The 23,803-nt window shown below is 43.4% G+C and overlaps 1 protein-coding gene across 1 annotated transcript in view; it reads left to right on the top strand.

Moving 5' to 3' along the window:
* The window catches only part of MCPH1 (microcephalin 1), a 174,638-nt gene extending 167,004 nt beyond the window's left edge, over window positions 1–7,634 (top strand). The window contains exon 14 of the mRNA XM_069485068.1: window positions 7,505–7,634. Within this exon, the coding sequence (XP_069341169.1) occupies window positions 7,505–7,560 (56 nt within the window). The 3' untranslated portion in view covers window positions 7,561–7,634. The remainder of the gene's footprint in view (window positions 1–7,504) is intronic.
* The last annotated feature ends 16,169 nt before the right edge of the window (window positions 7,635–23,803 follow it).

Raw genomic sequence — 23,803 nt, forward strand, 5'->3', positions numbered from 1 at the left:
TTGAATGCCTCCCCATGTGGATGTTTTCAGGAAGAAGATCCCTGATAGCATGTGGGCCTTTCTCATTGCTAGCGCCGGTCGCTCATTGTTTCCTTGACGGCTGAGCAGAAAAATGCGGCTCTCACATGTGGCCTCTCGGGAAGCCTCAGGCCTTCGGGCTTCGTGGTGAAATAGATCATGAGGGTTGTCCATGGCATAGATGAGGAACCGGTCAGTCAGTCAGTCGCAGAGAGGGGAGGCCGTCTTCTGCTGAGGGGGAGCAAGGCAGAGGAGAGGGAGACAGGGAGGCAGGTCCGCCCCGGCCAGCGCCCCTCTACACAGGACAGCCTCAGTCTATCCTCACCACGGTGTCCAGACCCACAAGCTCAACAACCACTCAGAAAGTGATTGTAGAATTTTAATTAAGATAATGATTTCAGACAGTATGCAGAATTATTTGTGCTCTGAGTTATTCTGAAAACAGATGACATCTACCAAGGTAGAAGTGAATGAGAACCAAAACTAATAGAATTTTATAACTTTGACATCTAATAGGTTCATTAATAGTATTTTTTTTAAATTAACTGCTAGCAGCTAAGACAGCATTTTAGCATTAGCTTGGGAAAAATACGGAAAGAGTGTACTCAGAAAGTGAATTTCTAAGCTTTCCCTTTAATTACATTCATTGGTCAATTAATGGTCCTAGATGGTTATCTTTGAAATTTCCTAACTTGTTGGGTCCCGTTTGTTAAATTTACACCAACAGAACTCAGCTCACTGGATGAAGTAAATTTTATCAGAGATGTAAAAGTTAAGAAGCATATTAATAGCAGGCAGGCAAGCAAACCCAAAATAAAAATTTCTCTGCGCCCTAAGCCAAAGGCACATTCCTCAAGCCTCACTGGAGTCAGCTGTATATTCACCTCAGAATAGGAAATATTGTAAACATGGCAACATTTTATATCCATTAGAAATGTAGTCAGTCACTGGTTTGGGAAGTCAAACTGGCCATTTATATGCTACTGCTAAGCATTTTGGTTGTGACATGTTAACTTTTCAATATTATTTTGCTGTACAATTCACAAAGCCCTCTGCAAACATTCCCTTATTTAGGGGCGAAGGCTCAAGTGTTTAACAACCACCCTGCATCTCTAAGGATCAGAAAGGTTAATGGACACAAAGAAACTTCAAAGCTCAACCTCCTAATGGGACCTGTCAGTAGTTTTAGGCTACCTCTGCTCATTGATCTAGTTAATTAATGCTTGGGGTTACCACTGTAAGAGAGATTTTCTTGTGTCTTTGGAGTATGTTGAACTTTAGTTGCTTTTTGTTGTTGCATATTAGGTGGTGAATGTTGAGCATCGTAGAACCTAAAGTGATAGATAGGGCTTGTGTTAGGGCTGAATCGGGTCCCCCAGAATCCGTATATTGAAGCCCTGCCAGTCCTTAGAATGTGACTGCATTTGGAGATAGGGCCTTTAAAGAGGTGAATAAGGATAAAAATGAGGTCATAAAGGTGGGGCTCTGACGCAATATGACTGATGTCTTTGTAAGAAGAAACACCAAAGATGTGGCTGCACAGAGAAAAGGCCATGTGAGGCCACAGTGAGATGACCATCTACACACCACAGAGAGAGGCCTTCATAGAAACCAGCACTGCCGACACCTTGATCTTGAACTTCCAGCCTCCAGAACAGTTGTCCTCCAGCTGAAGGGTCCGTCAAAAATAAGTTTATTCCATGTACATTCCCCCAAATGTGACTTTGTTAATTCAGCCATGCCGCCAGGAAATTGTCTTTAGATCAATGAAGGGTAAATATAAAAACACTTCCTTGCACAGCATACTAGCAGCAGTGAGCAGCGGTTTTCAAACGGAGTTTGGCATAAAAGATGCTGTATGTGCTGGTGCCAATGCATGGAGCACGAGGACTACAGACACAGTTGTGTGCCTCTGCCATAGTCTCTGGCCGGGGACTAGGTTCAGTGATGATGATGAACAAGGTGGTGACTTCGAAGGGTTCTATATGTCAAGTGAGAAAAAAAAAATTGATGCCTGACCTCCTTGCATAGGCAAAAATTGTACCCTCAGGGTCTATCAGTGACCTGGAAGAGGTGGATACCGAAGAACTTTCTGACGTCTAAGCTGATGGAGCTCCAGCTGTTTATTCACTGACTGACGGTGAACTACCCGAAATGGTTCTGAATCAGGGTAATGGTGACAGCAGTGACGATGAAGATGACACCGTCCACACTGCCAGAAGCGTGCCTAAAGACAACGTGTGAATGTGTGATTGAAGGCTCACTGAGGGACTAGAGCAGCGTGCATTCGTAGCAGAACAAGGAATCATGTCAGTTTACGCAATCAAAGAAGAGACTTCTAAGACAAAAACTGCTGTTAATGAGGCAGATGACTCTGGAGGAGACATTTAAAAAGCCTCCTCATCCCTCAGGGACCTGCTGCCTGGTCCCTCAACTGCTTCTGATGTTTCTTCTGACCTGGAAAAATAAAATACCGTGTATAGTCCCCTTTTAATCAAAACACAGCATCAGAGGTGGACACTGGGAGCCTGCCGCCATCTGCCGCGGCTGCCAACAGCCGATCCAGGCGTTCCCGTGAGGCCCCCAGGCTGCTCAGTCACCCTGAATGCTGTATTTTTTCACTGTATTAATGGTATGTCAGTTATTGCTAAGTACTTATGTGTGAATCAGTGTACAAAAATGAGTGCTTATCAGCAGCATATAAATCCAGAGTCAGGAATGATGGTGATGCCAAAAACCACAGATTATCCATGTGGGTGGCTGAGGTAGTGACGCCTTTGCTTTCTGGGGCTTCCGTGTGCACAAACTTTGTGTCATGCACAAAATTATTGAAAAATATTGTATAAAATTACCTTTAGGTTGTGTGTATTAGACATAGATGAAACACAAATGAATTTTGTGTTTAAACTTGGGCCCCATCTCACAATATTCCATTATGTATATGCAAATATTCCAAAATCCAAAACTGGAAACAGTTCTGGTCCCAAGCGTTTCGGATAAGGGATACTCAACCTATAACATCATTTTACTCACATTTCCTGGATGGCAAACAAAAGTTGGTGCGCTGGGAATCACACATAAATGACAGACAGTTTTGTCTATCGTGGCCCAAATCCTTGATATACCATTAGAATCGGTATGTAAATGCCTCCAGTCGGACATCAGAACAGAAAAAAAGGTTGAGAAGTGCTGCCTTGTTAGAGCCAGCTGTTTCCTTCAAACATACCACATGGCATCAGGTCATTCATTCATTTACTCAGTCGATATTTACTGAGCACCTATTGTATGTCACATGTATTCCAGGTGCTGCAGGTACAGTGGTTGACAAAACATGTACAGCCCTTGCCCCTGTGGGACATATATTCTAAGGGAGAAGGCAGACAACAAACAGTTTCTTTATAAATCCTTAAGGTGGTGAGTGTGATGACGAAAACAGGATATGAGCTTCGAGAATAGCCAGGGGATGGCTTCTTGCAGAGGTGCTGCCTTTAAGCTGAGACCTAAGGATGAAGAGGATGGACTCGTGTAGATCTGCGGGACTGGCCTTTCAGGGGACAGGTAGCGTAAAGGCTGAGGGGTCAGGAGAAGCCGTAAGTCTCGGGTGGCTGAGAGGAAGGGAGAGCAGATGGAGTGGTAGGAAATAAAGCTAGAGAACTAGGCAGCTCCAAGGCCTCAACAGCCAAATGGTAAGAAGTTTGGGTTTTGTTCTGAGCATAAATGAAGTCACCAAAGGGGAATGTGCTCTGATGTTTTTAAGTAGTAGCAGAGAGTGTGATTTTAGCCCCTTGCAGTGGCTCAGGTGATAAATGATGGTAGTTAGGACTAGAGTAATATCAGTGGAGGTGTTTTGAATTTGTCAGAATGTAAATATAAATTTCAGAGCCAGTTGCACTTGCTAATAGATTGGATGTGGCGTATTAGAGAAGAAGAGGGCGGGTGCAGTGGCTCATGCCTGTAATCCCAGCACTTTGGGAGGCTAAGGCAGGAGGATCACTTGAGGCCAGGAGTCTAAGACCAGCCTCGAAATATAGCAAGACCCCATCTTTGCAAAGAAATTTAAAAAATTAGCTGGGTATGGTGGTGCACACCTGTAGTCCAAGCTACTCAGGAGGCTGAGGCAGGAGATTTCCTTGAGCCCAGGAGTTCAAGGCAGCAGTGAGCTTAGATCAAGCCACTGTGTTCCAGCCTAGACAACAGAGCAAGACCCTGTCTCTTAAAAGAGAGAGAGAGAGAGAGAGAAAGATCTGAATAGAAGACCTGAGTTCCAAGAATCTAGGAGAATGGTGAGTGAGGTATCTAGAAACCTGGACCCAGGGAGAAGTGCTGAAGGAACTGTGGTTTATTCAGTCTTCAGTAGAAGAGCCTACTGTGCAAAGCAGAGGAGATCAGTGGGTGAAAACTACATAGGGAGAAAGGACTTCATGAGCACTCATTAGCTGCTGGACTCTCCCGATAAGGGCTGCCTGAAGTCACGAGGCCCCAGAGACTTGGTGACCGTCATGTCATGTGAAGTGGAAGGGATTCCTTCACTGAGGGGAGATCTGGCTAAGTGACCACGGGTGTGTCTCCCAGCCCTAAAATTCTTCACTTATTTTGATAAGGGAGGACAAAGTTCCCAGCAGAATCCAAGTGTCTTTGAACTCTGTGCACACAGTACCATTAGCCACACCCAGCTTTTGGCAGTGGCAGTTTTGGTTCAATAAAGTGACTGGCACACCATACTGTGAAAACTTCATCTTGGCAGCATGTTGATTCCATATCCTAACCCTGAGACCACACAGAGACATGGCCGGTAAACTTTAGCTTGTGTATGAATGTGCGCCAAAGACTTGTTAAATAACAAGGTTTAAAAAAAAAAACTTTTTTTTTTTCAAATTAAATTTCATGGAGCTGCTCAAGTGCAGTTCAGTTTATTATTCGCATCTCTCTCCACCAGCTAGGACTGGCATCACCCTAACATCTGTCCCATGGTCACATTTTACTGGGTGTTTGGGGATTGTCCGTAGGAGGTGACATTGGAATTTGGGGATGTGGCTATCTTCAGATGCCAAATGAACTTGGATAGAAATCATTTTCCTGCGTGTGTTTACAGTTTTGAACTTGGAGCTGCGAGGGGCTCCCTGGACGTGGCTCCCAGGCTGTGGCCATCACTCAGATGCTCTTCTGTTCTGACCCCAGGGTGCTGACCACGCACGCGGTCACAGCACCCACCATGATGACGCCACTGCGCTCTAGCCTGAAAGAGTGAGACTCTGTCTCAAAAAAAAAAAAAAAAAATTCTCTCTGACTCTTGTCTTTAACTTGTTTGTGGTGTCTTAATTGTTAGCAAGGTTTTAGTTTTTAATTATCATTTTTTATAAAATTAAATACCTCTCTTCCTCCATGTCATCAAAATTTAGTGGTTTTTCTTAGAAAGGTCTTTTCCATGCCCTAAGCTTTAAAAATAGTCTCCTATATCTCCTATTTATAGTTTTTAAAATGTTTAGAGTCTAATCCATGTGCATTGTGTTTATTGTATAATGTGAGGGGGCCATGTCATTTCCTAAGTAACTTATTTATTTTTCACTGATTTATAATGCCTCCTTGGAGTCACCTCTTAAATTCCCGTGTGTGTGTGGGTGTGTTTCTGGTTATTCTCTTGCATTGATCTCTCTAGTGTATCGGGCAGGGAACCTGCGGCCTTGGGGCCCCACGTGGCCTCCTGGATCCTTGAGCGTGGCCTTTTCACTGAATCCAGATTTTTTTTTTTTAATCCAGATTTTTAAAAGGATTTGTTCTGTGAAGTTTGCATTTGGTCGAGGGGCTGCACGTGGGGATCTGGAGGGCCACGTGTGGCCCTGAGGCTGTAGGTTCTCCACCCAAGAAGAAATTTTTGGATTATATTGAATGTTTAGATTGATTAGGAAAGAGCATCATCCTTTTTGCAGTTTTTTTCTGACTTCCAAAAATGACATCTAGTCAGAACTCTACATGTAAAAATTGAATCCACAGAGTTTTTAAAACGTAGAAGAAAATATGTTTGAAGTAGTCGTTTATAACCTGGGTATAAGGAAAAGCTCTCTACCTAGCTGTGATCGAAATCTAGATGCAATAAAACAAAATATTGATATTATTTGAATACATAAAAAATTTAAAATTTTTCCATGGCAAAAGTTTGCATAGGAAAAGTCAAAAGGTAAATGTCAAACTGAAAGAAAATATGTACAACATATCACAAATAAGAGACATGTAAATGTAAAATGTAAATCATAATAACTAGTTCACTGTCATGGAGAAATTTAAGTATCAATAGTATGCCTAGTACTAATAATTGTTATAATTATATATGATATTATTAATTATACAATTGTGTGTGTATTGTATATTATATATATGAACATATATAAAACAAAGATTAGTGTGCCTCCCTCCTGAAATTCATCTGAGATTCCCTCACCGACTCAGACCTCCCATGTGGAAGCACGTTTGTTTTGAGAAGCCAACAATTAAATTCTGGGATGCTGTCCTGAACTATAACTAAGAGGAATCATTTTTCTCTCATTTTTTTAATATTCATAGAATAGACCCATTTTTCCTTGTTGGTACCACACAACCGGCACAGCTTTCCATCTTCCATCTGTCATCAGTGTGACTCCTTAAGGTCCTTCGCATATGATTGTATAATTACAATTATATAACTGGACAATAATTGCTATTAATTAATCCACCTTGTAATCCAATCGGCGCTGACAATGGGTTTCATTCCTTTTTCATTCTAATAGCGAGACTAGAATTGTGAGCAATAAACTCTCCAGTATTAAGAGCAAGAGATCGTTTCTAGCCTAGGTGCTAGTTACACCTGCGCTGATTTATTCAGCTGCACCTGCAGCTCTATCTAAAACCTGTTACAGCTTATAATTTTCATAAAATAATCAAGTTCCAAACTGACAGGACTTTAGAGCTCACCAGTCTAGCTTCTCTGATTGAACTATGAAGAATTGAGTTTTAGGAAGTGTGCTTATTAACTTCATACTCCATATAAAATACCCATCCCAGGTAGACAGAATAACACAGCCTAGTATTGTTGTTAGTGTCACGATTAAAACTGATTTGTACATTTGTCTATACTCTGCCTCGTATCGAGAGGATTTGAAGTAGCTGAGATTAGACTTCAGGCCTCCTATGCTGTAGACTGGCAGGTGTCCCACCCTGCCCAGCAGAATGTTCTGCGTGGTGGGAACCACCTCTGTGTCCTGTGTCTCACAGGACATGCAGTTACTGAGCACTTGAACTGCAGCCAGTGTGACTGAGGAAATGAATTTTTAATGTTATTTAATTTTAATTTAAGAAGTCATGTGTGCTGTATGGACAGGTGGGCATATGAACAGCACAGCTCATGACCATTTAAGAGTTTTTAAACATGGTTTCGTGTATTTATAAAAAGCGGATTACTTTACCGTGCAGCTGGCTGTAACGCATGCCAAACTGCTTTCCCCTCTCTCCCCAGATTCCATCACTCAGCACAAGGTCTGCCCCCCTGAAGACTACCTATTGCTGCAATGATGGAGACCTCATCGGCCCGTGGCAACTGCAGGCAGCTCGCCAAGCTATCTTTGGACGTTCAAATGAAAAACAGCACTGTGAAGGGAAGGAGCTGACTTATTAAAGATGACTTTAGATATCATCGCCTTTGCCTTGTGAGTGTTGTGGTTTTTATCTTAAGAATTCCTTTGTGTGACTTTCTGATGACTGAATTTGTGTTTCAGAGAAGCGTTAGCTGGTCCTTTCTGGGCCTTTTCTGTATAATACCAGTCTTTGTATCTTAGTTTTTTGTTGTTTTGTTTTGGTTTGGGTTTTTTTGTTTTTTGAGACAGAGTTTCACTCTGTCACCCTGGCTTAGAGTTCAGTGGCGTCATCATAGCTCATTGCAACCTCAAACTCCTGGGCTGAAGCGATCCTCCTGCCTCAGCCTCCTGAGTAGCTGGGACTATAGGCACGTGCCACCACTCCCAGCTAATTTTTGTATTTTTGTAGAGATGGAGTCTCACTCTTGCTCAGGCTGATCTAGAACTCCTAGCCTCAAGCAATCCTCCAACCTTGGCCTCCCAAAATGCTAGGATTACAGGTGTGAACCACTGTGCCCGGCCTGTATCTTAGTAATGATCATAATTAAAAGGTCACCAAACCTTTGTCTTTAAAGCACTGTACTGTCAAAGAGTGGAAATTCATTTAAATTGTTTTATTACTGAGAACAATCAAAGAACCCCCTAAATTTCTTGGCTGAGACTCTTAAGATCTTCATGAACATATCATATACTAAATATGAAGGACATTCATTGGTTATTAAAGATACTGTTATGTATCTGAAATGCCTCTCAAAGTAATCAACAAGGACAGGTGTGGGGTGTGTTGCACAGTGACGGTCTGAGGGGCCCTACTTCTGCAAGCTGAGTTTATGGTGAGCAGAGCATCGCCGACAAGAGACCACGGCCTCCACTGGCCACTTAGTGTCCCCTAGAGGAACTTGGCAGCTGGGAAGGATGTGTGGAGACACTGATTGTCGGATCGCCTTCTAAACAAGAGAAACGCTAACTCCCAATGAGGCCGAAGGTGCCAGTAAAACCTCCTCGAGGTCCTGGTCCCTCTCCGTGTTGTTTATCTGTTGCTCATCTCAGCTGTTGTTTCTACCTCCAATAACCTTCACGTCCCTCCACAAATACAGTGGATCCACCTCTAGAACAAACCTTCGAGAAAGGAGGTAGTCGTGCAGCTGGGCGTAATGAAGGGTTTTCTCCTGGTTTTGAAATAATGTCTGTGCCCTAATCATCCTCTCCTGATACTCATCCTCTGAGGCAGTTGAACTCCAATACGGTCCACACTCTGACGTCCGCCCTCTTCACAGTGTGTGTGTTTCACGCTGTCCACAAGCATCCCGGGCTTGGCCGCCTCTCAGCTCAGGTGTCTGGCAGAGCTCCCACAGCACCAAACATTCCGAGGAGCTGACAAAAATTGTGCTGACTCATGCTGGGGACAAGCCGCAAAGAACCTCCATCTCCCACCCCATCAGCCACGGGTGCCACCTCGCCCTCTGCCCACCCAGGCCTGCGCCCCGATGCTGGCCAGTGGCCAGTCCAGATTCTCCCTGTAGAAGCTCAATGTTTTGTGAGGACTGACTTGTGCTGGGCGAACGCTAAGCATTTTATAGGTGGTGCCTCTTGTATTCTCCTAACAATTCTATGAATTGGTTACCGCAGGTCTCTTCTGCAATCTCTTACCCTAAACATATAGGGCTAAAAGTTCTCAGAATTCTGATTTTTTTTTTTTCTTTTTAGTTTTGAAAGGTGTATGGCTCTCACCACTTCTATTAAACATTGTACTAAAGATTCTACCCAGAGAAGGCAAGAAAAAGAAATTAAAGGCATACAGATTGGATGTGAAGAAACAAAACTGTTTATTCTCACATTATGTGATACTATCTATAGCAATTATAAGACATGCAAAAAAACCTACTAGAACTTATAATAAATTTAGCAAGATTATAGGATACAAAAAATCAATATATAAAACTAACTGAATTGTATTGAATTTTCTATATACTATCAATAAGCAATTCAAAATGAAATTAAAAATACAGTTCTAGCAGGGCGTGTGCCTGTTGTCCCAGGTTTACATTAATCAACTGGGAGATTAAAAATAGGCACAGAAGGGTGAGGTGGCTGAGAGCAGGACTCTGGCCAGACGCTGCTGATGCTGTTTGAGTATCAAGGACTCACTCAGAGCAACTCAGAGGGAGATTATGCGTTTATGTTCTATTTACTTCTGAACTGTAATTAACGATTTTATTTAGTCTGGGGATCTCCCAGCTCAGAGTCACCAGCAGTGCCAGCCATACATGCCCATCCCTGAGCCCACCTAGCTGGACGAAGTCGGGACCCCTGGGAGAAGTGACTGGTTACACAGCACCCCTGGTGACTCACGCACCCAGAGTCTGTGATCTTCCAGCTCTGCTCCTTTCCGGGGAAGCTCTCACAGCCTCGGCTCCTGAATACCATCACACCCAGGCCTGGGAGGGTGAAATCAACATTCTACAGCTGGTCTTTTGAGGAGAAAAGGACCACAAAGGTACTTATTGCAAATAATTAAGATAATGAGATTCAACACATAAAAGCAAAATGTGTGAAATTCTGCCACACCACAAAATAGCCCTATTTTATAGAGTGTATCATTCAGTACTGTGTATTATATATATCAAGGCAGGCTAATCACTATGGGTGAACATAAACAGCCAGTTCATTTCCCTTTCTCTGTTTATGTGTAAAGTCATTAATGGTTTATTTTGCTTCACATAACAAGTGGTGACTTAATTGCCGAGTGAAATAACAATCACAAACATTCATTTTTGGTCTTGCCATTACTTCCTTATGTGACACTTCCTCTAATTAGTTGGAGGGAATCACATTGAGAAGTATAGGTTTTGTTTAGAGAGAATGTAAAGAAAAAAAAGAAACACAATGGTAAGTTTTTGCTTTCCAGATATTGGGGAAATGGTAGAGTAGTTGTAATGACCTAAAAACCCTTCTGCTACAACATGCCTAAAAATACTGAAGAAAATATACAAGCTTCTTTTTATTTATTTTTATTTGGCTAGAAACATAGTCTCACTCTGTTGCCCAGGCTGGAGTACAGTGGAGACATCATAGCTCACTGCAGCCTCGAACTCCTGGGCTGAAGCCATCCTCCTGCCTCAGCCTTCTAAAGAACGGGGACTACAGAAATGCCCCACCACGCCCGGCTAATACTTTTATTTTTTGTGGACATGGGGTCTTGCTATGTTGCTCAGGCTGGTTCTGAACTCCTAGGCTCAAGTAATCCTCCTGCCTCAGCCTCCTAAAGAGCTGGGATTACAGGTGTGAGCTACCACACCAGGCACAAGCTTCTTTTTAGATGTATTGCTGAGCACCTAACAAAGAAGGGAAATCCCCAGGGTGTGGAGCCAGGAGGGAGCCAGTCTGGGCTGAGCCTGGGTTGGGATCCCAGCACTGCCACCCAGGGAGGAGAGAACGGGCTCTGGGGAAGCAGGAACCTGGATTTTAATGGCAAACGGGGTCAGCAGATGAGGCTGTGGCCTGAGAGAAGTAAGTGGGATTGGAGCTGAGACCCACTAAATAAAACCAAAATTCTAGAAGGATATAGACCCAGGCAAGGAGGAGACTAGGGAAAAACTGCACAGGTTGCCAAAGAAGCCAGACTGTCTGGCCCAGAGCTCCAATCAGGGAAACTAAGAAAAAAGAAACTCAACAAGTTTAGCACGATTGCTTTCTTATAGGTCATGTTTTCTGAACTAACAGCTTAGAAAATCAACGATAGGAGGAAGTCCAAAAACTATATCTTTAGGTTTGAAAACATACTTATAAATAATTGATATATCAAAAGAAATCACAATGGAAATGAAAAAATATGTAGAACTGAAAAAAAAAACTTCTGGGATATAGCTAAAGCAATAATTAGAGGGAAATATATAGCCATAATTGCTTATATTAATAAAGGAAAAAACACCTAAAATTTTGTTAGCTAAATATTGAATGAAAAAATTAAGGAAAGAACTACATAGTAAATCAAAGACAGTGACAAGAAGGAAAAAATAAAGTGGATAGAAATTAGCAAAGTAAAAATATGGAAAAAAGGTAATCCATTAATCAAAAGATAATTATTTGAGAAGACTGATAAAATAGGCCAATTTCTGAAAGTTTGATCACGGTTAAAAAAGAGAGGAGGAGCAAAACAATATTAGGCATGAAAAGGGAAACATAACTGGTTGTAATTTAAGTGTTATGTTCCCTATTCTTGATTTTAATTCTTCTACTACTTTATTTAAAACTATGAAGTGCATCTTTTGTGCCAGGAAGACAACATCTACTTTTATTCCTCCAATATTTGAACTGTCAACTGAGACAATAATTAAAATTATTGACCTGAAGCTAAACAAGAGCATACAAATATTCTTCAGGCTAAGCTATTATTTTATTTGGTATGAGTTCCCGGGTTAGCCATTAACATTTTCCCAAAGCCTCAGGACCTTCCAGGGACTAAGCTCCACCTAGAACTGTAAGATACTGGCAGCAGCTGTCACTTTATTAAGCTGGTTTCAATTTTTTAAATGTTTGGACTCACAGCTTATCTATGGGAACACATAATTGTTCTGTCTTTAATAGTCCAGAGAGGAGATTTACTGAAAAAGTTCATTTAGTATCCCCGTCCGCAAGCCAGCAGATGAAATCTTAGCCAAAGCTCATGAGAGAGGACTCATTAGGAGGAAAGCCATCCCCAGGGCTCGCCGGCCGTCCCTCCGTCCATCTGTCAACAGCAAGACAAGAACAGCGGCTGCTACGGGGGCCCCAAGAGAGCAGGAGAGGAAGACGCTGCCAGACCGCAACGCTTGGCACCAGAAGCCAGTTATCAGCCAGATAATGTGCTCAGCCAGCGATGTGAAACCCAATCATTAAGTTATCGGGAACTGGTCAGAGAGAAGAAAAGGACTCTCTCCCTGTGTGTGAAGCTGCGATGGCGTGGCCAGGAGGGCTGTGACTTGCAATGCCACAAGGTTTGTTCCCATAACAGAACTGGGGACGCTGTGTGGGGACAGGGCCGACAGGCACAGTAGGAGGGAGAGTGACTGACATCACGGGAGGGGTGATGAAAGTCTGTCGCCTCCTCTTGCCGCAGAGCCCAGAAGAGATTGTGGAGGCAGAGGCTCGAGGCTGGCAGAGGAATTCAGTTATTTTGAACTCTTTGGCATTTTGCTTTTCTTGAGCAATTTTCAGCCTATCCTTTTGAAAGACTGATTAGATTTAGGAGCCACTTCATAATATCCTTTGAGCCCAAACTAGACTTTAGCACATAACTTTTCTGTGCTGAGGGAGTTAGGAGCTTGCCTTCTGCACTAAAGGAGCAAAGAGATTTGGACAAATGATCCCTGTGGTCTTTGCCATTGATGGACTCAAGCGAAGTTAACCTGTCACCAGAGGCAAAGGGATACTATTTTTAAAACGTGGGAATCTTTTCCATATTTTTGTTAGAAGCAAGAATCTGGAGGCTTCATCTTCTCAGAGGCCCCATCCACACCTGGTCTTCCCCCCCTGGGATTCATGGGGACGGCTCTGCTCTCTCTCTGCCAACACTCAGCTTCTAGCAAATGCCTGGGATTCATTCTCACAGAACAGAAATAGCTGAGGTTCCTGAGACGCTTGTTGAGCACCTGTTCTGCATCGATCATTGTACCAGCCTGCAAGGGCCAGAAATGACCCAGACAGAGCACCTGCCCTCAGAGAGCTGACAGTCTTGAAGGGCATAAGGTCAGAAAACAAATTGTGATGCGGTGTGATGAGTTCATTACAGACCAGGTAAAGAGACATCTTTCAGAAAGAGTGATTAGTTCTATATGGAAAGGGGAAGGGGTAGGAAATGCTGAAGAAACTGACACCTGAGTTAGGTTTTTAAGGAAGCACAGGTGTTCACAGAGTGGAAAAGAGACTCGGGAGGCTGCCGGGCACAGTCCCAGAGGTGTGGGAGGCCTGTGGGCTTCGGTACCGCGGCAGCTTCCAGCGGGAGGGGCGGGCAGGGGACCCAGGTCGGATGTGGGGTTAGCTGGGTAAGAGGAGCTCGTAATTTTCCAGGGAGAAGTGCTGAGGTCTGGACCAACTGCTCCTGGAGATGGAAAGGAAGAGATGGATGGGAGAGCTACTGGAAATGGAATTAACAGGACATGGTGGAGGAGCTATGCGGGGAGCACGAAGGCAGAGTTTAGCTGGGTAGGTCTGGGCTCGGGCTTAGGGCGGCAGCACTCCCAGGGGATCCATGTCTCCGTGGGAACCGCTCCCTGAGCTAAAGGGAAACAATATATCCGTGCTTGAGCCAGCACAGAGCACCAGGAAGCACAGTTCTTGTTGCTAAAGGCAAGCGTCAGGAAAGCGGGGGAAATGAGGCGCAAAACTTTGTATTTCCTAACTATGTTTTAGGCATAGTAGACATTCCAGAAAGTAATGTTTAGGTTTCTAAACTGAGCCATTTGTGTTGTACAAGAAGGTAAATTAGTGACTTATGTTTCCAACAAATAATGAACATTACAATAGATACCTAAATATGCAGAATGAAATATAGGGAATTTCCTTTTGGATAATGGATAAACCAGTAAGAAAGTTGGAGAAATACTGTAGGGCTGGAAATAAAATGACAGATATGGGTAAACATGGAAGCCAAGGATGATCCTAGTGACCAAGAACTCTGTGTGTGTGTGTGTGTGTGTGTGTGCATGGGGGGTGTGCAGGGACAGGGAGTTAGAACGGAGGCAGGATAAAACTGGCACTTGGAGCAGTTTTACTACTAGGAAGAAGGTTAAAAAGACGGAAGGATAGCTTCTCCACAAAGACAAAAAATAGCAACAGCCTCAGGCACCTGAAAAAAGCAAACACCTTCCTGGAACAATGTCCCCATCCTGGGCTTCTGACTGTTCTCACAGATACCATCACACACACACACACACACACACACACACGCACACACACACACATCTAAATAAATCATCCAGGCGGTCATTAGGACAAATAAGCAATAGGACTAAACTGAGCAAGATTTTAGATGTTGGCATCATCAAACATCGATGATAATTAAGTGTTCAACACGTCAAAAGAAATAAAGAGAACATAAAAACATGAGAAAGGAGCAAGAACTGCTCCAAAATGATAAGGTCGAATTTAGAAAGAACCAAATGGACCTTACAGAAATGTTTGTAAACTTAAAGTTCAATAGTGCTTAAATCTTTCTGAATCCTCACATAAAAATAGGACAGCAAAACCAACCCAAGGTCTTCTCATGAGCTCCGAAACACAGTCAGGTAGGGACAAGTCACCACCAGCCAAGCCCCACGTGGTACTAACGTCTGCACAGGAGGGAGAAGAAGGGAGCCATGGGGCAACGTCCTGGGCCTGAGAATGGTAGAATCCTCAAATTGCTGACAGTTATTACTCAGAAGAACAGCAGACCAGTTTGAGAAAGGTGCCTGGGTTTTGACAAATCCAACAGCATGTGAGCACAGGGGCCCGCAGTGGGAAGGACTGAAGAGTGCTGGAACCAAATGGCAACCACGAACTCTCAAAACCGACCCATCTGAGTGCCAGGCTAGGCCAGGGCCCTACCCGGAGGAGAAAGCCCTGGTTGTGGAATCACATCAATCAAGACGGGCGTGGACACTCTGTCTCAAAAAAAAAAAAAAAAAAAAAAATCAAGACGGGCATGACCAGGTCAGCAAATCTCTTCTGCAAAGGACCAGAGGGTAAACATTTCAGGCTTTGAAGGCCATTCTCTTGTCACTACTAGCTCCGCAGTTATTGTGCAAAAGCAGCCGCAGACGATACCTAAATGAATGGCCTTGGCCATGGGCCAATAAAACCTTATTTACAAACACTGAGGTTTGAATTTTATATAATTTTCATGTGTTACAAAATAGTATTCTCTTCTTTGTTTGTTAGAACCATTTAAAAATGTAAAAACCACTCTTAGTTCACAGGCCACATGAAAACTGGTGGCAAGACAGACTTGGTTTTCCAACTCCTGGTTAGAGGAAAAGACGCCAGAAAACCCAGAAAGGAAGCGTCCTTGCATTTGAACCATTACCAACAACCACGGAGGAGGGAGCTCTGTGAAGCTGGAAGAGCCCTCCTAAACCATGCCACATCCTAAAAGTTCAGGCACACTAACTTCACATAAAAACAAGTAACAGAAAATATCAAGGCCAAATCCCAAGTTGTTATAAGAAAAAGAGACTAATGAGCAGAATAACCTCCCTACTGACAATAAAAGCATAACACAAAGACACGGCCTTGCTGAGGCTCAGAAAATGATATCCCAACACAAAAGCCTTAGAAGCAAGGTTTCTCCCTGACCTTCTGCCTTCCTGTCTCGCACCCCTCCTTCTCCCCCCAGGCAAGCCATAGAAACTAGAATTCCTTTCCCTCAAGGTGGATCATAAAAACCAGAACCCTTTTTCCCAAAGCCAGCCATAAATTCTAAAACTGTGACTCGGAACTTCCCCCGACAGTTGGCCATAAGGAAGTTAAGACCCTCATTCTACCTTATTCCAGAGGGGTCCTACCCCGTACCTGAGAGGAAGGAAAGCTGCACAGGAGGCCAAGAAGAGTATGAGCAGACAGGTCTCGCTGCGTGTGCCCACTCACACCCTTTTTGTCCCATCACATTTCTACACAGCTGTCCCTGCTCCATCAAACCTGAGCACAAAATGGGATCGTTCACCCTGCATGTTTGGGTCTTCATTCTGAAAGCTCCCATGTCACGTAAAACTATGATCAAATAAAATTCCTATGCTTTTCTCTTATTAACCTGTCTTTTGTTATAGGGGTGTTAGCATAACCCTTTATGGGGGGGGAGGAAAGGGATCACCCCCTCTCTGCCCCTGTAGCCACAAAACAGATTAAAACCTATTTCAGAACAAGCTGATAGGCTGTGAGAAAATTATATAAGACATGAAAGAACATGCGAATCAGATTAGAAAAAGTCATTGATCGGGAAACAGCATTCAGGAAAGAATTGGAAATTTTAAAAATGAATTTCAGAAGCAAAGACTAAACTAGACAGAACACAATAACAAGTAAGCACAGTATGCAATGCCATAAGAAAAATAGAAAGTTTTAAAAATAAAAAAGAATTTTAAAAGATGTCAGGAAAAGTGACAAATATTGAAGATTGGCCCAGGAAATCAGACATAGGAGTTTTTGAAGAAACCAAATTTTAAAAGAAGAAAGAAAACCTGAATACTAAAAATGACAATTCAAGAGCACTTTACTGAATTAGAAAAAAAAAGATTTGAAGCCACATACTGAAAAAGTACTCCACATACCTGAAAATATCAATTCAAAATTGTATTATATAATTACTCAACTTTAAAGAAAAAGAAAAAAGCCTTTGGATATTATATTAGTGATCATCATGGGAGTTTTGGTCTGCTCAAAACTGGGCTGGTTCACCCCTCCTTAGGCAACTTGGTGGTCCCCACCCCCAGGAGGTCACCCTATTGATGCCAAACTTATTTCAGAACCCGATCGGCACAGCACACTACAGCCTAGAACTCCTGGATTCATGCAAGCCTCCTGCCTCAGCCTCCCGAGTAGCTGGGACTACAGGTGCGCACTACCACGTCTGCCTGGACATTATATTAGTTAGCTAGAGCTGCCATAACAAAATACACTTAGTGAGTTGCTCAAACAACAGAAATTTATTTTCTCACAGTTCTGGAGGCTGGAAGTCCAAGATGAAAGTGTTGACAGGGTTGGTTTCTCCTGAGGCTTCTCCCCTTGGCTTGCAAATAGCAATCTGCTCCCTGTGTCCTCACACGGCCTTTTCCTTGTGCCAATACTGGTGACATCTCTGGTGTCTCTTCCTCTTCTTAGAAGGACACCAATCACATTGGATTAGTGCCCACTCTTAAGACCTCACGTAAACTTCCTGACCTCCTTGAAAGCCCTATCTCTAAACACAGTCACAGTGAGGGTTAGGGCTTCAACATATAAATTTTGGAGGGACACGATTCAGCCTATAACAGATATTTTTAAAAAGTGTGTGACTTACGAAGAAAAAAATGAGATTATCAGACTTTTTGATAGCAATGCTTTATGTCATAAAGAAATGAAATAACGTAAATTACTCAAGGAAAAAACATATGAGACAAGAATTTTTTATCCAGCAAAACTGAATTTAATTATAAAATACAGACAAACTGCTATCAACATGCCAGAACTGAGAGAATACTGTGGCCGTTAGCCTTTCCTGAGGACTCTACTAGAGATCAAGCTTCAGACGACCAAAATGAGTAGAGAGATGTTGACTTACACACGCGTGCACGCACACGCACACACACACACACGCACACACGTATTACTGAAAGAGAAAGATAGTAGAGTATGTAACAGCTACGGGCTCTGACAATGTCGATATTATATAATACAACTATTCCAAACGGGGAGGAATGGAGGAATAAAGGGAAAATACATGCAAAAAATTATATTTTCAGTGATCATATTGGTAGTAGAATTAGCATTATTATTCTGAAAAACTGTTGTGAGTGTAATTTGGCATAAAACAAATGGGTTTTATGAGATGTTCTAATTCCATCCTCTCCTGTGTCTTTGGGAATTAGATTCTCAGATGTGAATAAAAGGAGATACTGATGTAATCAAGAAGAGGTTGGCTCCCCCTTAGTGCCAAAATTGTAGTATTGAAATACCATTTCTCACTAAAAAAATAAATCAAGGCTTCTTGGAGAAATGGCTGATTTCAGACCTTCAAGAGAAAAGTATGAGATGAGTCAGGAATATCTTATCACACCAAATAGCAAGGAGGCCATCAAAGACTACTAAGGTAATGTCAAAAGGACCCAGGGGCCAACTGGAAGAGGCTCCCACTAAACAAAGTGGGACACTTTGAGCTTTAATACTAATAAATGCAGTGGGTTGAAACACCTCAAAAATGCTTTATCCATGAGTTCTTAGTGCTATTGAAAACGGCAGGGATGAAAGGGAATGAACACACGACCTTGAAAACTGCCAACCAAAGGGAAGCAACAGAGCATCTATATTGCCTTCCCTTTATAAACTTATCACCAGGCAAACAAATGGTAGATAAGGGAAAGCGTATCTTCATAAAAGTATTCAAACTAATAAATGAAAAATAAATGATAGAAGATTCCCCTTTGCAACACCATAAATGGAACCAGATGCTAAGCGTCAATATCAGTGACTGCTAAGATCACAAAAAAGAAAGGTAATCAGACATCATATGTTTCTAATAGTTTTTGTTTTTTTCCTGATAGTTTCTTGACAAAATGATTGAATCTGAGTGTGATCCAGTCAGTGGATTCAGCCAGTAATTTCCAGGAAGTGCAGAGGACAGAGAAACATGCTGAACTCATGGCATCAGTATGCAACCACCAAAATCCACATGGTGAGAAACTATACAGACCAAATGACTGTGTCCTTCAAACGATAAATTGGACAACTGTAAGGGAAGGAAGGGAACGAGGAGGAATATATAGATTTTAAAAAGACAAAGTATATTTCAAAAATTCATAAATAGCCAAGGGTAAGAAAAAGCATTTAATGAAAATGTAACCTGCAAATCAGACACAGTGTAAGAGAGAATTTGTAAACTGGAAAATATATCCAAAGAAATTACTCAGAATGCATAATAGAAGGAAAAATAGAAAATATGAAAGAATAAAATGAAAAATAAAATAGGAAACTCCAGCATAGGTCCATTTCAAGTTTTAGAATTTAATGGAAGAGTCGTGGTAGGTTCAAACTCCTGGTGCAATATTCAGTTTCAGCTCAAACACTTCTAATGTCAGGGCCTCTCCTATTTTGGGGACACTGAGATGGCACAGCTGGGGAGGATTAAGACTTGAGGGGCTTAAGAAACGGAGTGAGGCCACAGTGGCCGTTGGAGAGGAGGGAACGGAGCAAGTGGATGTGGGGGCAGATCAGGACCTCTGCAGCCCCACCAGTAGGAAAGTGCTCCAGGGTCAGAGCTGTGGATGACGGGGCTGCAGTCAGCTCGGAAGTGGCACAGGCTGGGGCCCGCAGGTCAGTTGTGCAGCTGCCAGGACATCCTCACGGTGTTTTTCAGCATGGCAGAGGGATATCTGGAACCTCGTTCTGTTCCTTGCATGCCCTCGCAGAGGTTCAGTGAGGCTCATGTGGCCATTGAATTGTACCTGAGCCAAGGGCTCCAAGGAGCCATGCAGCTGTGACCTGGCAGGCAGGGGAGGTGGCCGGCAAAGGCATGATGCCCTCCATGGGAGCAGGGATTGCCAGAACAACCTCTCCCACAGCTGGGCATCTGCAGGCTAACAGGAGGCTCCCTGGGGGTACTGGTGATACACCTGGGAAGAGAAGTCTGGTGGACAGTGGCCCAGAGCTTCCCGAGCCCCTAGAGTCGGGGTGACTACGGGGCACGTGGAACCACCAGCCAACTCAGCTTGGACGTGCAGCCCTGCTCATCCCTCCCAGCAACCAAGCCACCCCTTGGAAAGAGCTTCGGGTCCCACAGGGTGCACCCAGGCACGTGGGGAAGACAGGGAAAATGAGTCCCCCACCTCCAGTGAGGCCCAGAAAAGTAGTGAAATTCTGTTCATTCTAGAAAGGGGGGGTTGGGACAGGGTCTAGGGTCCCACATCCTCAACCTTATAGCCACGTTTGTCAGCAATCCAGGGACGTCCCCATGCCTGGAGCTCCCAGAGGCACCGTACAGATCATAAAAGGGAGGAGGGAGGTTAGCTTCTCCTTCCCTCTCCTCCCGCCATTGGAAGAAAGGCAAGGTCTGGACTGAGAAGACTGGGACACAGTCAGGAGAAGGAGAGAGGGACTGAGCCAACGTGGTGGCCACCCACGTTGCACAGCCAGCGTGGTCTCCCGCCACCCTCCCTGTCCCTTGGCGAGCCTCCTCCCACCACCCTGGGTGCCCAGTAAGGCTCTCTGTGGTCTGACATCACCGCCTGCTCAGACCAGCCCGTGATACCCAGATTTCTAGTCCCCAACTGAACTTGCATTCCTTGCCCATCTTCCTCAATGATCTGAGTAAAGCAATTCATAGTGAGGTTAAAAAGTCACCTGCTTTTTAAGAGACTAGTAACACAGATGAAAGGGACTAACTGGCCCCTTTTGGTGTAGGGGTTTTGCTTCATCATCTCACTGACCCAGCAGAAGCGCCGTCACAGAGGAAGAAGTGTCTGCTATTAAGGGTTAAGTCACTTGCCCAAGGTCACCCACTTCTACATGGCAGAGGGGAGATTCAAATGCCATCTCTCTGATTGCAAAGCCTATGTTCTTTCCAAATATTAATACATTTCCAGGAGACAGAATATGTGAGAGGACTCCCTCCTGCAGGACGGAAAGGCCCTCTAGGTATCCGTTACTTTGGGCTCATGGTGTTTTGCCTTGCATTCCCCTCGTCCCCGTGAAACCCACGCGTGGGGTTAGTGTTGCAGCCACATACGCTCTGGGGCACCCCGGGGAAATCTCTGCCACAGAGAAATTACTTGGAGGAGGGAGCGTGGGTTGGCACAAGAAAGGCACAATCGCAGACCACAAATGGGCCAGCCCTGCGCGGTTGCAGCATCTTGGCTGGCCCGCCGCTCCCCTTTTAGAGAACCCGCTAGACACGGCTTGCCAGCAGGTACCGATTAAGCCGCAGTAACTAGTAACAGCTTCTGAGGGAAAACGGGGGGGGGATTTAAATCAATTCAGTACATTGAGTTGTTACCATGTGAATGTTCTCAAACCAAAATGCCAACTTGGAGATTATTTAGAATTAACTAATAATATGTTGCTACCTCTGCCAAACGAGATAAGCTATCCCTCGGGGATATAATAACATATAAATGGAGTATGCTTTTCGTGAAATGGATGATAGTCTCAAAGTCATGAGTACAGGCAAAAAAAAAATTCGTGAATAGACTTAAGAAAAGATAAAATGATGTAAAGAATTAAATATTCCATCTAAATTGAATTATGTTAATACAATAAAACTAAGCTGTGGGGATTTTGTGAGGGAAATGGAGTTTAGAATCTCACTTAGGTTCACAGTTGGAACCCTACAACGGACCAAGAAATATGTCACATTATTTACTGTTTTCGAATTTAATAAATCTCCAGCTCACCATGATGTTCGGAGACAGGAATGTCATAGTTCTCTGAATTCCCTGGTTCGTATGGTTAACCAGAAACCCTTTTTGAGTTCAATTCTCGTTTTTGAAAACCTTTCAAAAATTTTCCTTTGTTTTCTTGTCCTAGTAAATACAATGTACTCACCAGAGAATCTTTATTCCAGAACCTCAAAATTACCGTACCATGCTCTGTTTGTGGAAAGCCTGAGAGATTGGGCTGAATTTATAACAACTCTGGACAACAGCCTGTTGCTTTTTTTTGATAAGTGTCTGATAGGAATTCACTGAGTTGTGAGTAAACCCTTCCAAGTAAAAATGTGGGAAGCAAAGCCAAGGCATCTATTTGAAGTTTCGGTGAATTCCATCTTGATACATAAAGGCCCCTTGAGTTTCCCAGTTCAATTAAATACACACTTGCTAAGCACCTCTTTGAGGGGGAAGTTTCACAAAATAGGTACTATCCTGGCACCAGAGGAGCTCGTACAATAGGATAAATAAATAGCTGGGATACGCTGTCTTTCCTATTTTATGGAAGTAAAACTTTCCCTCTATCTGCCTAGACTCCCTGTGTCTAACTCAGGCAATCAATAAGTCCCATTGATCCGACTTCAAAAAGACTCACGAGTCTCTCCCTTCCCCTCCCTCCTTGCCGTCACAGCCACAGCCCAGACGCTCATCATCTCTAAACAGCCTCTTGCAATAACCTAACAGGTCTTCTTGCCTCCAGTCTTGCCTACCCACACCTTCTGCCACACTCCTATCAGAAAGACCTTCCCAAACGCAAATTTGACCTCACTGTTCTCCTGCGTAAAATCTGACGGCTCTCTCCGGGGCTCACTAAATTCAAACTGCATTCGTTTGAAATATCCAGCTTCTCACTGACGCATCCCCATCCCCGTTTCTGGCATCATAACCATCCCGCCTGTGTCTCACACCATGCCCTCTGGTCCGCATGGATGGATAAATTACTGTCTCTGCAAGTGCCGTGCACGTGTATCTAGACACCTTTATCAGCGCTATTTCCTGCTTCCAGAATGGCCTCTCCATCCTCTTCCCTCTGTCCAGAAATTTCTTACGCATTTTTGAGACTCATTCAAGTGCCGTCTTCCCTACTGCTCACCCTTACTCTTGCCTCTTAATTCCTGTCCCTGCTGTACTTAGATATACTTCTATCTAAGGTGACAGATGCAAGTACAACTATTTATTAATATTTATCCTAGTCTACCAGCTGCTCTGGCACAAGGATCGAATCTATTTTATGAAACCTCCCTGTCAAAGAGGTGCTTAGCAAGTGTGTATTTAATTGAACCTGGAAACTCCAGGGGGCATTTATTTATCAAGATGGAATTCACCGGAACTTCAAATAAATGCCTTGGCTTTGCTTCCCACATTTTTACTTGGAATAGTTTACTCACAACTCAATGAACTTCGATCCAGTACTCATCAAAAAAGCCTCTAAGAGGCTTAGAAAGAAAGATCATGAATTTGAATTTGCACCAGGTCCAAATGAAGTGCTCTAAGAGGCAGTTGGATGGATCACTGCATGACTGAATCCCCCGTGAAAAATCTCACTGCCAAGTTAATGACTAAGACAAGTGTAATGACTACGTAATACTAAATAACACAAATGTTCAACATCAAATATGTAATCTGTAAATAAACCCTGAAAACCCACAAAACTCATTTGCCACTCCCAACTGAGAAGTCTGAAGATGTGTGCTGTGCTCAGGCCTCAGTTTCCCCACTATCTCAAGGCTTCTCTGAACTCCTACCTAAGCTTGCCCGAGCAGAACCTCATGAAACAATTATCTTTGATCCCCATTTTATCTCCCAGTTTACACTCAAACTTGTTGATTCCTTAACAAAGAATTCTCTCTCTCTCTTTTTCTCTCTCCTTTTTTTTTTTTTTTTTTTTTTGGAAAATGCAGTGAATAAGTTATATATTCTGTTTAGTAGAAGTCATCTTCCTCTCCTTGTCTATTCTCATGTGCTGATCATGTGCAGTTCTCCAGTCAATTCTTCAAGGCCTCCAGATGCCCAGCGTCCTACCCTGACTGTATTTAGTCATTTTAGGCGAGA

Source organism: Eulemur rufifrons, chromosome 12 (genome assembly GCF_041146395.1).
Source record: "Eulemur rufifrons isolate Redbay chromosome 12, OSU_ERuf_1, whole genome shotgun sequence".
Classification (NCBI taxonomy): Eukaryota; Metazoa; Chordata; class Mammalia; order Primates; family Lemuridae; genus Eulemur; species Eulemur rufifrons.